The sequence below is a fragment of the Lissotriton vulgaris genome, chromosome 9 (genome assembly GCF_964263255.1).
Source record: "Lissotriton vulgaris chromosome 9, aLisVul1.2, whole genome shotgun sequence".
Lineage (NCBI taxonomy): Eukaryota > Metazoa > Chordata > Amphibia > Caudata > Salamandridae > Lissotriton > Lissotriton vulgaris.
The window spans coordinates 1,063,755,174-1,063,770,853 of record NC_141697.1 but is presented as its reverse complement, the minus strand read 5'-3'; the positions used below and the strand labels follow the sequence as shown (position 1 = coordinate 1,063,770,853).

At 42.2% G+C, this 15,680-nt stretch overlaps 1 protein-coding gene across 1 annotated transcript in view; it reads right to left on the bottom strand.

Moving 5' to 3' along the window:
• The window catches only part of TAFA4 (TAFA chemokine like family member 4), a 619,417-nt gene that overhangs the window by 348,501 nt on the left and 255,236 nt on the right, over positions 1–15,680 (bottom strand). The window contains exon 3 of the mRNA XM_086939557.1: positions 12,086–12,201. Within this exon, the coding sequence (XP_086795683.1) occupies positions 12,086–12,201 (116 nt within the window). The remainder of the gene's footprint in view (positions 1–12,085; positions 12,202–15,680) is intronic.

Below are 15,680 nucleotides of genomic sequence, written 5' to 3'. Positions count from 1 at the left end.
GCTACAAAAAAGCGTTCTAAAAAACAAATAGATGGAGAAACGCTACTAGCAGTAAGAGCCTCAATGGAAGGCAATTATGCGGCGTTACCTCTAAACTATCCACTCGGAAATGCATACATAATTGATGCGAACTCCGTTCCGTTTGCTCAAATTCCTGGAGTGGGGGATAGAGTACTTCCAAACACGCACCGGAGGGCTTACTTGATTTAAGAAGCACACATGGGAATGGTTCTGAGGCACCAAGAGATCCTCAAATCTCTAATAGAATTGAAATCAAAATACTGGTGGCCGGGAATGAGCATGCAAGTTTATAACTTTGCAATGGATTGTCAAGACTGAATAGAGATCGCAGTTATGAACCGGACCAGATATCAGACTCTAGCACAGTAATACCAGCCCAGACACCTCTATTAGACAGCATTAGACTATCTACACGCAGGCGTCCGACCAGAAAAATGTGATCCCATAAATATTAAGACGAGATTCATTTGGATGTGGCCCCAGCGCTCAGCTGACGCCAGAACTGTTATAAAAGATTTGCGAGTCTTTATCGGCACATACGCAATTGGCATGCTACATTCTGACCAGGGTCCTGCGTTTAGCTCTCGGGCTTACAAGGAGGCCATGGCCAGCATGGGCATTGCATTGCGGTACTCTAGTCCATTCCATCCTGAGGGAAATGCGATAGTGGAGAGAAAAAACGTCACATAAAGCAATCTATAACAGCGAGGGTATTAGGTTCGGGTGATGGGTGGGTCAAACATCTAATAAGTGTCCAACGTAGTCTTAACAATCTGCCAAGAAATTCTCTGGGTGGAATCATTCCGTTATTAACTTTTGTCTGGTACAAGAATGATAATCGAAGACCTTGATTGTCAGACTTCAGTGGTGAAACAAAAAGCTTTTGATATCAAAGATCGTTTGGCTGTTTTACTGGACTTGAATGAAACAAGAAGAAGTCTAAGTAACACAAAGCTAAAGCCAACGGCCACTGAAGAGAAACCACCTGTCCCAGCAAGACCTGTCTGGATTCCAAAGATTGGGGATCTGGTCAGAGAAAAGATTGCGGTGAAGAAGGAATTTGGGCCTTCTTACAGAAAAGCAGTACCTGTCTTAGCTATCAGCGGAACAAGATCAGTAGTACTACCGCCCCTTGCTGGTAAAAAGGAGAACTGAGTTGTATCAACCGACCTGGTAAAACCACAACCATGTGGCCAATAATAAGTAGTAGGCCCAGTGGACTCCCAAGAAGTAGCAGAAGACCAAACCTTGCTACAATCCAAGAGGTTCAAACTGAGAGACTACTCACATTTGATAAACCTGCAGTGAATAAAAAAGGGCTATGCAACAATGCCATGGAACTTGTGCCTCTTGAAACCCAAATTGCAACAGTTCGTCAAGAAACACCTGTCTACAATGATGTAGCCTCTGACTATACTAATATGACAAAGGAAGAAGCAAATCCAAAGATTAATGAAAATTCGGAAGCAATTCCAACAATTGACAGAACTGCATCTGGCTACTTTATCAACTTCAATGACTTTTCTGATGATCCAAGTGAACATGAAGACAAGCCAGCAAACAAAACTTTCACAGACAAAATTACAGAACTCGTTCATCAACTTGGAGAAACATATTTGATTTCACCGTGGATTGAACTGTGGATTGTGTTAGGTGTACTTTTCCTCCTGCTCTGGCTCATCTTAGTTTTAAGCTTGGGAAGAAGGATTGATGGAAAATACAGTACAATGGACACAGCAAGTCAGAACATCAACTTGGTTCTAAAACTTCACAGATCCTCTCACATTGAAAAAAGAGAACTATCATCAGTGAACATCACAGCTATTCCTATACCTGGTGGTGTAGCATGGGACAATACTGATTATGAAATCTATGGCCCGGTTGAACTCTTGAAATATCCACATCAGTTCAAGATTTCTTTAAGTGACTTTGTAGCACCTAGTACTTTCTCTGATGATTAGGACTTTGAAAATATTAATATTATGATGTCAGATTTAGAAATGTCAGCAACATTTACAGAACATGATTATTTACAAGGTTCATCAAATTATGAAGAAATGTATTGCTTTAATCATTTTGGGTGTCATTATTTGCATAAATCTGCTAATCCTAGACATGTTTTCAGTTATAATCAATGGGAACATTGTCCAACTCTGCCAAAAGGCAGATCGAAAACATTTTATGAGAAATTCCCATACTTCTCAGGGTTTAATATCACTAATCCAGAAATGTTTTATTTTAAAATTATGAATAAGACAGGAATGAAAAACATGTTGACAAACACTAAACTGATTTATTCTGAAAAGTTTTATGAGAAAATGTCTACAGTTGGTTTTAAATTTTGGAAAAAAAACATTGAGACAAAAACTGTCTGGGGTACAAAAGAATGGCAGGTACAAGGACTAGAATCATTATTCAGAGCCTGTATGATCCCAGAACAAATAATGTTCCTGAATGACACCATTCAACAAACAACCTGTCTTGGTCTAGCCAAAATAAAAGATTTAAACAACCTGTCTATACCAAAGCCTATGCCTGATAGAAATAACACTACAGATGAGGGGTTAGACGTGTTCTATATTTTAAAACAAAACAGAACAAATCCTGATTGAAACAAATGGTTGATCTGGCCCACAGACACTAATAACTGTCAAGATAGATTCCTGAACAAAATACAGGGGTTCAAACAGAACAGGCCAGACCCAAGATATTCCCAGAGACAACATCCAGGGATAATAACAACATACAGTGTAGAAAAACTATGCCTCGAATGGCTACAGAAATCCACACTACCCGAAATTAAGCAACACTTAACTTTACTTAAAGAAGCTGCTGACTTGCGAGATTTCTTACTGGGACCTCGCAAACAGCGTCAAAAACGTTTCATATACGCCGGTATATACGCAGCTTACAATGAAGCTTGGAAAATAACACAAATTAACACTGCAGAAAAAATACGAGAAATTGATTGTATTAATTTGGAAAAATCACTTTCTGTAGTGGACAATGGGTTAATGACTCTGTCCTCCAGATTGTATTCACTGGACAGCATTGTATCATCTGCTATTGATATAATAGAACAGGATATGCTAATGTTACAACATGGCCAGTCCCAATTACGTTCTATTGTACAGTTAGGCTGGACGTTACAAAATTTGCGTTCAGGCAACGTGCCATGGCGTCTAATCAACAAAACGTCATTATTTTCTATCTTTAACCTTACTGATAAACAAATCTCTTTGGCACAAAGAGGGGCAGACTATATGCTGAGCATTGAAAAACTCGAAAAATTACCATTGACAATCTCAGAATGACCGGTCATTGAGTGGATAATCCATAGCACCATTACAATCCCGATAACAACTTTTCAGTTTCAATACTGCCAAAAGTATATACCAGCAGGCCTGTATGAAAGGTAGGGTAAAGGATACATCAAGTCAACCTGGAATTTGCCTTATACACATAGATATTGGAGTGGGGGCAAGAAAGAGGTGTTTCCTAGTGGTAACAACCGTAAAAATTTACTAAGCGGTACAATTCTGTGTCACGGAATTGACTTACGAAGGTTCATCAAATAACGTTTCATGCCACCTGCACGGCACCCCTGCTACACAGATAGAGCCTTTTTTCAGACAGCTTTCCAACGGCAGCTACGTTCTAATAAGTGACCACAGCTGTTGTGGCATGGTGCCAGGAAAAGCCTATCTCGTGAGCGTTACTTCCATGGTCACTTGTTGTATGCGAGTATTGTATCCAAACAGCAAACCAGACATGGAGGCGGCAATATGGCCTTCTTTGAATATCTCTTCTATTCAAATTGATACTTTAAGCAGAATGAATTCTATTCTTTTACAAACAACTGTTCCTTAAACCTCGTGTAGAGAAACGTATCATCTGCAAGTTGCAAGGACAGCAGCAGAGATACATACATTATTATGGACAAATTGCCCCGTACATTTCGTAGAAATGTTAAGCCAAATCTTAAATCTTGATACCAGCGGCATCGCACATATATTTAAGACAATTTTTCCGGGACTGTTAGCACCCTTTGAAGCAATTCTTGGCATCTTCCTGAATTTCGTACATTCTGTGTTCGGCGGCCTGCCTCTCATCTTGGGACTCGTAGCAGGAATCTTATTTTTGTTCCTTCTGCTCCGATATGGCAAGTCAAGTCAAGTCAAGACAAAACTCAGGCTACAAGGGAAGACACGATCCTAGCAATGCAATACCGGGAACGGATCACTAAAGTCCTCGGCTAGGCTAGGCTAAGAGATCTGAATACTACCTGGTTTCTTTCATTCAGACCAATCTGGCAAGATTGCATCTTACCTGTTCTACGATGCCTGCTTTGCGGAGAAGAATGTGTGTTAGACGTCTGCCTCACACTCCCTTCAGCAGTACCTATAGATGTCGATACTTTGCTTGGTTCGGTAACGGCTCATGCAATGTGTTGTCCCCAGCGGCTACCCATTCTGATGACGGCATTCGTTGAGATCTCACCATTACGATTAGGTGGCGGTGAGGAACGAGATGAAAGCGGCACACAGGTACAACCTTCCGTGACTATTGCTGATCTGAACACCGATGATGGCAATGCTTCGCACATATGCACTATTTCTACTTTTTCGGACCTGGTACAACTTTCACCTACTATTGTAGACACATTTTTTACCAGCCTATCTGAGTTAATGTTCTCTCCTAACAACGAGAATAATGTTTGAAATAGCGAGCACACAGCGTTTCCTGAACTCTGAATTCGGCCTTCAGTTTTGATAAACAGAACTTCTAAAAAACATTGGAACTATTTTTCTTCCCAGAAACGAAATTATTTTTCTCTGGTTCCCAAAATATTTACCTTTTTTATTGTCACATGATACTCTGCTTAAAGTAGAACTATTCTTAGAGAACAAGATTTCTAATTTTAAAATCTCTATAGACACTATTTTGACTTGGCCTCTAGCACATGTAAAGTCTTGTATAAATATGTGATGAAATGGTCTCGACCTTCTCTTCTGTATTAAGAGCCATTTCATGAATGTAAATTTCGTGATTCATTCAGTCAACATTCTAAAGGTACAAAATATGCATTATCTGAATGACACCACTGCTTACTAAAAGCGTAAAGTATTATACTCATTTTTCGTGTATATACCATTTCAAATGCTAACTATGTATTTTGGGGTGGGCTGAAAAACACATGCATCGTTAAATGTTTAGTATTACTTAGTATTTAGTAATGATGGACATTATATGTGGAGTTGGTGTTGTGAATGTATCTAGGACCCTAATTAAGACATTCCCGATTTATGCCCTTATGTGGTTATAACAAATCATGTCCTTATAAAGGCATAAGAATCATATCCATATTAAGTCATAGCCAATGCAGTCCAAATACGACAAGGCTACTCCCATAGACTCCTAGAAAGCACAATGCGTTCTTAAACAAACCAAGCCTCCAGCGGCCCGGGAATTCCCCCTGCTTCAGTTTTGATTTGTCCTAGAACTCCTGGAGTCCTGAAAGAACTGCCAGTTCTTAGTGACGTCTTATGTCCAACCTTACATCAAACTCGGCACCTTCCAGGTATAAATATACCAACATCTGCCTTAAACAACACACAGTGGTTTGGAGCAGATCGTCTATCTACTTGCCCAACGCCCTGCTGATGCGAGTGCCGACGGAAGCCGACCCTCCCTGCTGATGCACTGAGAGAGACGCTGTCTTTTCTCCTGCCGAGAAATCCAGCTCCAGTGTTTTCCGGTCACCCTTGCGGGTTGCTGGGAGATCGAGTCCTGAGAGAGAGAGATACAAGACCTCCTTCATTCTATAACCAAGGTACGGAGCTGATTAGACCCATAGAGAATTCTTGATTCAGATTCTTGGCAAAAACTGTAACTCATCTACTCCTTCCCACGTACTAGGCTTAGGTTAGGTACACCGGGGTAGGGGTATCTTAGAAACACCAGTTGAGTACGTTTAGTCATTATTTTATCATTGTATGTATTTTATCCATTTTAAGTATCTTATGGCTTAGAAACCATATGAATGCTTTTACAGTATTATTTCATAATACTCCTTTAACTGTACGCACTTTACTTTATGACATGTATTGCAATTGTGGCAATTCATTTCTCTTGCATGAGAAAGAAGACTGCTCAATAAATAACCCTTTTATTGATAACGCCCGTCTCTCTGTTTCTCTGCATTTCTGGTGAAACGAAGCATGCACAATTGACTGAGTAAAATAGCTATCTATTGTTTCCGCAACTCTGGAGATATACTCCTTATTCTGGAGGGAGCAAAGTTGTCATGTTTATGCGGTTGTCAGAAGCTAATCCCTTCTCGTCTATTCAGGAAAGCTAAACACCTTCTTGTTTACTCGATAAAGTTTCTAGTGACCTCTGAGCTAGCTGGCACACACAATTAAGTCTAACATATTCAATAGAGACCTAGTCGACCTCAGTCCTACGTCTAAACTATTGTTTATGTTATTCCAATGCGCAGACCTTATTGGGAATATAGGAACTACACTACACTCTCAGTTCTGAGATGTGCTTCCCCATCTCCCACTGTTTATCTTGAGTTGCGCGAGAGATGTCTGATCTCACTTTAAAGGACCATTCCCCTTAAGCCCACCTGATAGGATTTTCTCTTTCAGGGAATAAGATTTACAGTTCACCAGAATTTTCCTTTTTTTTTTTTTTCCTGGTCTCTTGAGATAGTGATCTCGGTGAACTCTGGATATCCTCTTCTAGAGTAAGCTCGTCGATCTCCATATTAAATTCTTTCAGGAATTTTATTATAAACTCCCTAATATCCTCCCCTTCCAGACCCTCTTGGACATTCAAAATCTTAATGCTATTTCTTCTAGCATTATTTTGAAGGGTCTCCAACTTATTCCGCAGTTTTTTTCACTTGCTTTTAGTTTGGTGATTTCGTCCTTATTTGCATCAACATTTTTTATGAGATCTTTCAAAGAGTTTTCAATTACTCCAACACTATCCATCAAGCTATTGATCTTGCTTTCTAGTGCTTCGCAAGTGTCTTGAATTTTTTGTTGGTTTGTCTCAGAAATGGCAAACTTTTCTCTAACTTCTGTTAATAGAGTGGATATTAGTCCCTCAATGCCTGGTTGAATGGGCCACTCTAGCTGGTCTGATGTTATCGCCATTGCAGGGGCTGCCAGAGCTGTTTTCACCATCTCGTTAGTGTTGTCAGCTGGGTCAGTCTCAATTTGTGCTTGTTCACTTACTTGTTCGCTTACTTCGGTTTCTGCTATAGCAGCAAGAGGGGCAAACCTATTTTCCAGACACAAAGCACTATCTATACAGTCCACGCCTTTAATGGTACCAATACCAGTGCCAATGCCAACGCCAGTACCAAAGCCAGTGCTGGTACCATCCATAACTTGAAAGGGGGCAGTGGAATCCGGCTTTTGGGTCTCGGCTAAGGATGCAGACGAAGATAGCGGCGGGGATGCGGACGCAGACGTTGCGTTAAATGCTGTTTTGAGGGGAATGGAGGGGCTTGGGGCCAGATGTAGGAAGCCTAGTTCCGATCAGTAATAACCGAAATTACCGAATTTCGGCCGTTATCGACCGGAATTAGGCTTTTCATATGTAGGGGCCTAAATTAAGGATTCGGTAATTTACCGAATCGGTAATTTAAGGAATCTGTAAATTACCGAATTCATAAATACCGAATCGGTAAATTACCGAATCCTGATATGTAGGGAGTACTCAAATGAGTGATTTTTCCATTTTAGGATTCGTTATTTACCACCAACTACAAGTTGGTGGTAAATTTCGAAAACCCTAAAAAATGCAAATTTATGCAAATAATAACAGTGCCATGTGGCAGACATACATGCCCTTAGGGCATGTATGTGTGCCACATGTGCACCCATACACAATTCAGGGGTGCAACAGGGTGTCAAAGTGACACCCTACCACCCTTCAATGTTTCCCCCCCTTTTTACCGATTTGGTAATTCCCATTCACTCCTTTTGGGTCTTAAGGCCCATAGGAATGAATGGGGAATACCAAATCGGTAAATACCGATTCGGTATTTACCGAATTTTACAGATTCGGTAAACATTTTTGGATACCTACATAGCATTTACCGATTCTAAAATACCGAATCAGTATAATTCGGTATTTTAGAATCGGTAAATGCTGATTATCTACATCTGGCCCTAAATGTACAATTTGAATCTGAACTTTAAAGTGTGATCGAAGGGAGGGTGTTATTTCTACACACTCAACATTTTTCCTACTTTGCTTTTTCCTTGCCTCCAAACGTGGCTCTGGTGTCTGTCTAACTGTCAAGGAGCCCTTTATTTCTTTGTCTGGGGGGGCAGGTAAGTTACAGCTGGGTCCGCTCTCGTTTTGCTCTCTTTGGGGAGACAAAAGTGGTAAAGTATTTTGATTTTTTACCTCCCTTTTCCTTAGACTGTATCTTTCACTGTCGCTATCAGGTATGTCATTATTTGCTTTCAAGGTCTTTTTAGATTTGGGTGTGTGCTCTTTCCCCCTTCTTACCGAAGTCATCAGATTTTCAGGGGGAAAATTGTTGTAATTTCTCCTTCCTTTCTGAATTTTATCAACAAATGACATGAATGTCTACCGAAAATGGGTGGACTATACCCAGCAGAAAACAGGCAGCCCTCTCTAACTCCTCTGCTTTTAAAACCTATTCTTGCGGCAGCGCGCCAGCTTTGGCCTAGCCGACTAGCTGCCTCCAAGCACGCACTGTAATTAGGCTGCGACACTGTCTTCTGCGATGCGATGCCAGCAATCTGCTGGTGTAATCCGTCCCTTCACGGGGGCACCAAGACCAGAAAACACAGTCAGGCCTGCCAAAATGACCCCAGCCAAGCTCCCGCGGCAACCGGCGAGCTCCTCAGATCCCCTGCCTCCTCTCACTCACCGCATAACGCCACAGCTTTGGACGCCAGAAACGCCGAAAGTGAAACCAGCGAGTGGAGCCTCCCCCGCGAGGAGCGAGTGATCACAACACTGCTGACAACTCCTAACTGCCGATCCAAGCAGCAACACTCCCCCAGCCCGGACAAGGTTTGGGCGAGGTCGCCACCCACTCACTCACTAGGGGCACAGGTCAGATTCTTGCTCACTCTATCATTTCTCCCCTTAGTGTACCGGAGCTCGCGGCCGGGACTAGCTGTCGGCCGCCATGTTCCCCCTGTCAGCTCCTACTTTGTTGGCAGAAGTTACCTAGCAAGATGCTCAGTACTCTTTTTGAACTCTGCATCTCTGGTTTCTTCACTCTTGAAACAGTACCTGCTTGCCTTTCATTTATTTTTTGAAGTTGGCATTCAAGGGGTACCTGTGCAAACCCATTATTAGCCTACTTCTCCCCAGGGGCAATGGGAGACCATGCACAGTAATGTAACATAGGCCCCAGCAGCCCACATGGTGCAGGGGACCGAGTTGTAGGGACCCCCTCAGCACAGTACCCCTGCCTGAGACTGGAGTCCGAAGGGGGGGACATCCATGTACCTTGCAGGGGGGGAGGGCTTCTCAAAGTTGCCATGCTGGCTACCCCACCAATTAGCACACTCCTTCTTTTGACCAAGCATGGAAGCTAACTATTCCTAATCTCTCCATGCTATACTTCACTATCAACAGGTAGAAGCAGGTGACATTGCTGCTGCCCTGGAGAATCACTCCAACTCCCCAACTCTAGGTAGAAGCGCAACATGTTTTTAGCAGCCTCACAGTTAAGGGCTTGTCATCACATAAGCGTGGACTCCCTGGAAGTACAATATATATAAGCACTGACAATTTATCTACAGTGGTGGTTGCAACCAGTCCTAGCGCATCGGCTACAAGTCCAATAAAGTCATGTACAAGCAGCTTCTACAGGTGATGCTTACTCAGTCCCAGCTGGGATTTTATGGCATAGGTTGTATTCTGCTTCAGATGCTGAGCTGCAGCCACCTGAGCCATCCTCCAAAGGTCTACTGACCAACAGATTTCTGACAGCAATGGACGTAAGCTTTCTTATCGGTAGCTCAACTGATGAGGTCTGGACTTGCCCTCTGCCTAAACTGGTGACCTCCCAAAGTCCTTCATGGTAAACAACTCTCCTTGCCTGCATTCTCCAGCCCTCAAAGCCCTGTGTCACTTGCAACATGGCTGTGCGTAACAACAAGAAGAGGAGTAGTCCAACAGAAGGCTACGAGAGCCCCTTCTTTCACGTTGCCCAGCATGTCTTCTCTCAACGGGTCAGGAGAAGGTCAGGAGAGTGTGTCACCAGCCTTGAAGAGATTCAACAATTGTCAGAATGCACGTGGTCATTTGGTGTGCCCCAAACGTCCAGGCAGGGCCTCAGCAGCAATGCCAGTCTTTCTCCAGTTCTTCCACACTTCTTTCCCTTCCAAAGTTCATAGCCTGTACTTTGGCTTGAGTAGGAAGGAGGACGTTTAATGATTGGTAGAGCAGCCATTCTACCTAATGATGCCGCAACATCCCACCATCCCTTCCTATCTCCAAAGGAGGCATCCTACTGGCTGACCCCTAAATAATACGTTTTATATAACATCCTGCAAGATGAAAAGATCGTAAAATGCAGTTGCAGTTGCAGCTGTGAATAGGTAAGTAAAATGCCACAGGCTTTGATGGGAAGTTGCACAGTAACAAAATGCATTCCCTGCTTTCCACAGAACGACTACAGAGCATCTTCGATCAGAAAATCACTGAAGAAATGACTATTATGCAGATTCTTCATTTAGTTGTCTTATTGCTTGGTCTTTAAAAAAGTAATCAGGTTACTCGTGTCCATTTCTGAATACTCATATTTATTCTCATTCAACGCCTTTTTCAGATTGCTACATTCGTAGACTTTTGTCTCTGAAGTGGTCACCAACATAGGTCATATTAGACTATACCAGTCAATATGACAAGATGGAGCAAAACAGTCAACCAATGCAAAAACTAGGGCCTGTAAAATAACAGATGTCATCATCATGTACGTCTGGACCATTTTTCCAGCAGTAAAGGACTAAAATAAATAATATGCATCACATCCCATGGGGCTCAATACATCTTCTTGATTTGATCTCTTTCAGCCATGCCACACGTCATCAGCCACGTCATCATGCTACAGCAAAACCAAAACAATGGAGAAAAAAACATCAATGATAAATAAGCCCCCCCTACTCTAAGTGAAAAGGATATCGCAAGGGCTTTTGGAGTGCAGTATCCTTATAAAGAATTGGCTTTTGCCTCATTCCTCTATAAGGCAGTGAACACCACAGTGACTTGCAATACCCTATAGGAAGGGACACTTCAACCCATGCATTATTTAGTCATAGATGTATATACAGGCTGCTTTATTCCAAAAGCGGCACACTGATTCCATGACACACTGAGTCTCACTCAGGCAGGTGGGATTTGGTTTTGGTCATGGGTCTGTGATTTGTTTTATGACTGCACTAAGACAGAGCTTTAATCAATCACAAAAGCATAGATCACGACTGTCAAGCTCTCTTACACATGAGTGACTCCCAATCACATCCTCTCAACAGAAGAATGTACGCTATTATGTACCTCACAAGTTCCTGCCATGCTTAACATATGTTGAATTCAGCCAAGCACGATATGTCCAAACAAATAATTACATTTCAACTTTTCTAGAGTAGAAGGGTTACGAAAGACTTATTTTTCACAAAATGTATTGATAGGCAATGTTAATTCAATTGATTGTACCTACCACAGGCTTCTTTTGATTACAATAGCAGGTGTGCTGTATTTAATAAATTTGATTTACAGAAGAGGAAGAAGAAAAGAAAGTGAGATCCCAGCAATATTAAAACTGCTATGTGCCTCAGAAGGGAAGTCTTTGCTAATTGCTTCAGGTTTACAGAAAGACCCACCTTTAATCTTGATAATTTCTTCTATTTCGTCGTGTTCTGTACCCTTTTACAGTGATTATAACACACTGTCAACAGCTTCATCAATTATCAGGGGCTAAAAACTGGACTCCAACGTTCTGTGAGTGTTATTAATTGGTCTCAGTGGTGTGTAATGACTTTAAAGCTCCTACCTGCATGTCCCCGGGGATGGTGGCTCGAGGCGGACAACAATTTACAGCACACCATTAACACATAGACCAGAAAGAGCCAGTGAGATGGGTCCATTGATCTGGCACAGAATCTCATCCTGCGGGCAGAAAAGAAGGCGCTTCAGTGAAAGAGCAGTATGACCAGGGAATAATACAGAAATGACTCTGTGAAGAAGAAAGAAACTTCACTGCAGCTTAAGTGGTTGACTGCAATGGAAAATTGACAAAATCAGATTTAGGCTCGGAATTGCTAATGGCAATCCCAGCTATAGGGAACAGTGCCACAGCATATGTGTTGTACAATTCAAAGGCGAACAGCGTACACTTTTCGTAATTTTGGAAAATAAAATGTCTCGTGGCAGTTATTGTAGGTATATTACTGTGCATGATTTTTTTTCTTTCTGGCTTGAAGCCATACATGTCACGGCATAAGTAAGTTTATAGGCCCAAGTGAAATTACACCAGCGTAATTTGTGTAATTTTGGGAATATTGCATTATGCAAAATTTCTGAAATGATGCCATTATGCCATGTTGTGTAATTATGCCATCTTTGCAAGTGAAATTATAGCACAGGAACAACATGAATGACCAGCACTTGAGCTGCTGTTGTTCCCGGCACATGTGTGTGTTTTTGGTGCTATTACTTTAGCGCAAAATGTGTCCTTGAGCCCAAATTGGATGCAAGAACGCATTTTTGAACTAGAATATTGTGCAAAATGCTGAATTTACATTTCACATAATTTGGTGTAATTTTCCAGAATTTATAGGTAATGACACAAATGTCACACACCCCTTTCAAAGATGGGAAAACATATCACAACTAAAGATTTTTTGTGTCAATAATACAAGTTTCTGCATATATTTTTGTATAATTAGCTCAATGTGAACCTTGTCGTACACATGTGAAATGTGTGCTTGAAATGAGCATTCCCTAATCTTCACCAGGTCCATAAGTTCTTATTTTCATCATCATCATTCTAAAATCTTTATTCGGTTGACAAAAACAACCATAAAAGAACACAATAAATATAATAGAAAATCATCCCAGTTTTGCACTTACACAAAAAATACATATAAAAAAAACATGAGCAAGGAAAGCAGTCCGGTATAGATCTCCTGGACGTCAATGCAGCTCGTAAAAAAACACAGTAAACAATACGATTTCATTAGGAAGCATCTGCAAATAAACAAGGGCAGGATGTACTTGAGAAAAGTTCAGGGATTTCAACAGGGGTACAAAAAATTGCTTCCTGGGCCTACTAAAATAGTCTCAGAATGGGCCCAGTCACTTGAAGAGGCCAAAATATGGTGTAACAGAATAAACCTAAGCCTGGACAATAAAAATCTCTCGCGCTGGTGAGGCATATGCACTAAATATGACTCTATACCCTGGACAGTCTTTAGAAGCATGTGACCCCGCACCAAGGGTTTCTGCAGCTCAAGATGTTTTCTTGCTAACTGACCCGGCTCGAGGAACCATCTTTTGATACAATTCAGTTCTCGGGAGGACAAAGAATGGGAAGCAGTAAAATATTCGGTCTCCCAAGAAAGGCAAAAGCTGCCTTTACGTACAGTAACCAGGGGATTCAAAGCACCAGGTTGAGTCCAAGCAATCCAAGAGAATCAGTTTATTGAGCTTCAGCTCCTCCTTGGACCAGATCTTAATCCAGCACAGTAGTGGACTAAGAGCCACGGTGTCTTCTTTATGACTAAATCCGAGCTCTGAATTCACTGAAAATGTAGGGGTGCTTTGCAGGATCTGCGCTAAACGTCGTAAAAACTGTTTTTCTGCTGCTTGGAGTTTTCAAGTCTTTACAAACCCCCAGATCTTGCTTACATACCGTAAGTGGGACAAGCATTTTGCCCGATACATTTTTAGGAGGACACTTGGAGGCCAAACGCCAAGCCTTTGTGAAAAGCTAAAAAAATGCCCTAGTAGATCTAAGGAACTCGGATCTCTTTCCCTCTATAAGGGGATCCCAATTATTCTTCATGTCTAATAGGACCCCTAGATAGGGAAAGGTTGAGACTTTGACCAGGGTGTAATTGGCCACTTAAAAGTCTTGGAACTAATAGATCGCCAGCCAACAATAATAACATAGGACTTTGAAAAGTTAACAGATAAGTCCAAGCTCCCCATATAAGAGACAAACTTGTCCAGAAGTCGGGCCAGGCCCCTTGGCGTACGAGCCATGAGTACTGCATCATCGGCATATAACAATACAGGGTGGGCCTGAGAAGATAGAAGGGCAAGCTCAAGTCCATTCACATGAACAAGAATGGCATGAAGTGAAACCCCTGACGTACACCTCTTCTTGTAGAAAATTACCATTTGCGAGCTTTGCCCTGTGAGAAATTCACTGAGGCAGTAGTATCAGCATACAGATTAGCTAAGAGGGCCACAATTTTCAGATCCACCCTCCTCCATAAGAGCAGGGCCCAAAGTTTAATAAAGTTGACTCTGTCAAACGCAGACGTAAGGTCCATGAAGGCTAAGTGAGGGAGTCAGAATGGGCAACCGTGTATTTGTTTATAATAAAGTGGAGGTTCAAACAATGGTCAAAGGTCGACCTACCGGGCCTCAAGTCATATTGAACGTTGCTCAAAATGTTGTTCTCGTCAGATCATTCCAAAAGTCTATTGAGGACAACCCTCTCCATAACTTTCACTACTGTGTCTATTAATGATATGGGGCACTAACGTTTTCGATCTTTCTCGCCCACTTTCTTAAATACAGGAACAAACTCTAGTGTGGACCATGAGGGAAGCGCCTCCTCCCATGTGGCCAGGTTTAAAACCTGAGTCAGCAGGGGCCCCCAGATCGCCACGTCCAACCAGAATAAGTCGAGGGGAATTCCACCAAGGCCGGAGGTTTATTTCTGCATTAAGCCAAGATGCCCTGGGTGACCTCCTCCATGACAAAAACCACAGGAGAGCACCCATTCACCAATACTGTACTGTCCTCGCCCTCCCCACCCACCCTTTGATAAAAAATACCCTCAAAGTGGTCCACCCTTTGTTGTTTGAATATATGCTGACATCTCTACAGAGCAGGGCCTGTTTACCAGTTTCTAAAAAAAGGAACTATACCCACACTCACTGGCCTGACATAAATCCCCCAAGCCATCTCCCACAGAGTAGAATTGGGGTTAGCAAGGGCCTGCTTGTAGGCCTGCCTAAATCTGGCAACAAGGTTCCTATCCCTGTAGGATTGTTTGAGTACCACCTTCAAGTGGCAAAGACAACACGCACAATCCCTATCAAACCATTTGGGATCCTGGGAGCCCTTATAAGGGGTTGATGTTAACAGTAGGTTGAGTACTACATGGGCAATCCCCACAAAGGCTTGTAAGATATCCCGCCAAGCCGCGTCTATGTCCAAGCAGGTAGCAAACTCCTGGGCACACTTAGTAAAGAGGGAGGCCTTTAGGAGGGTGGAGTCCACCTCCACCCATTTGAGTCTTCTACCCTGGTCCACAAGGTGATTTCCCTGTCAGACACCCCCTGCTGCCCACTAGGGATGGTAAGAGCATCGAGAGTTAGGGACAGGGGATTATGTTATGTTATAAATGTTAT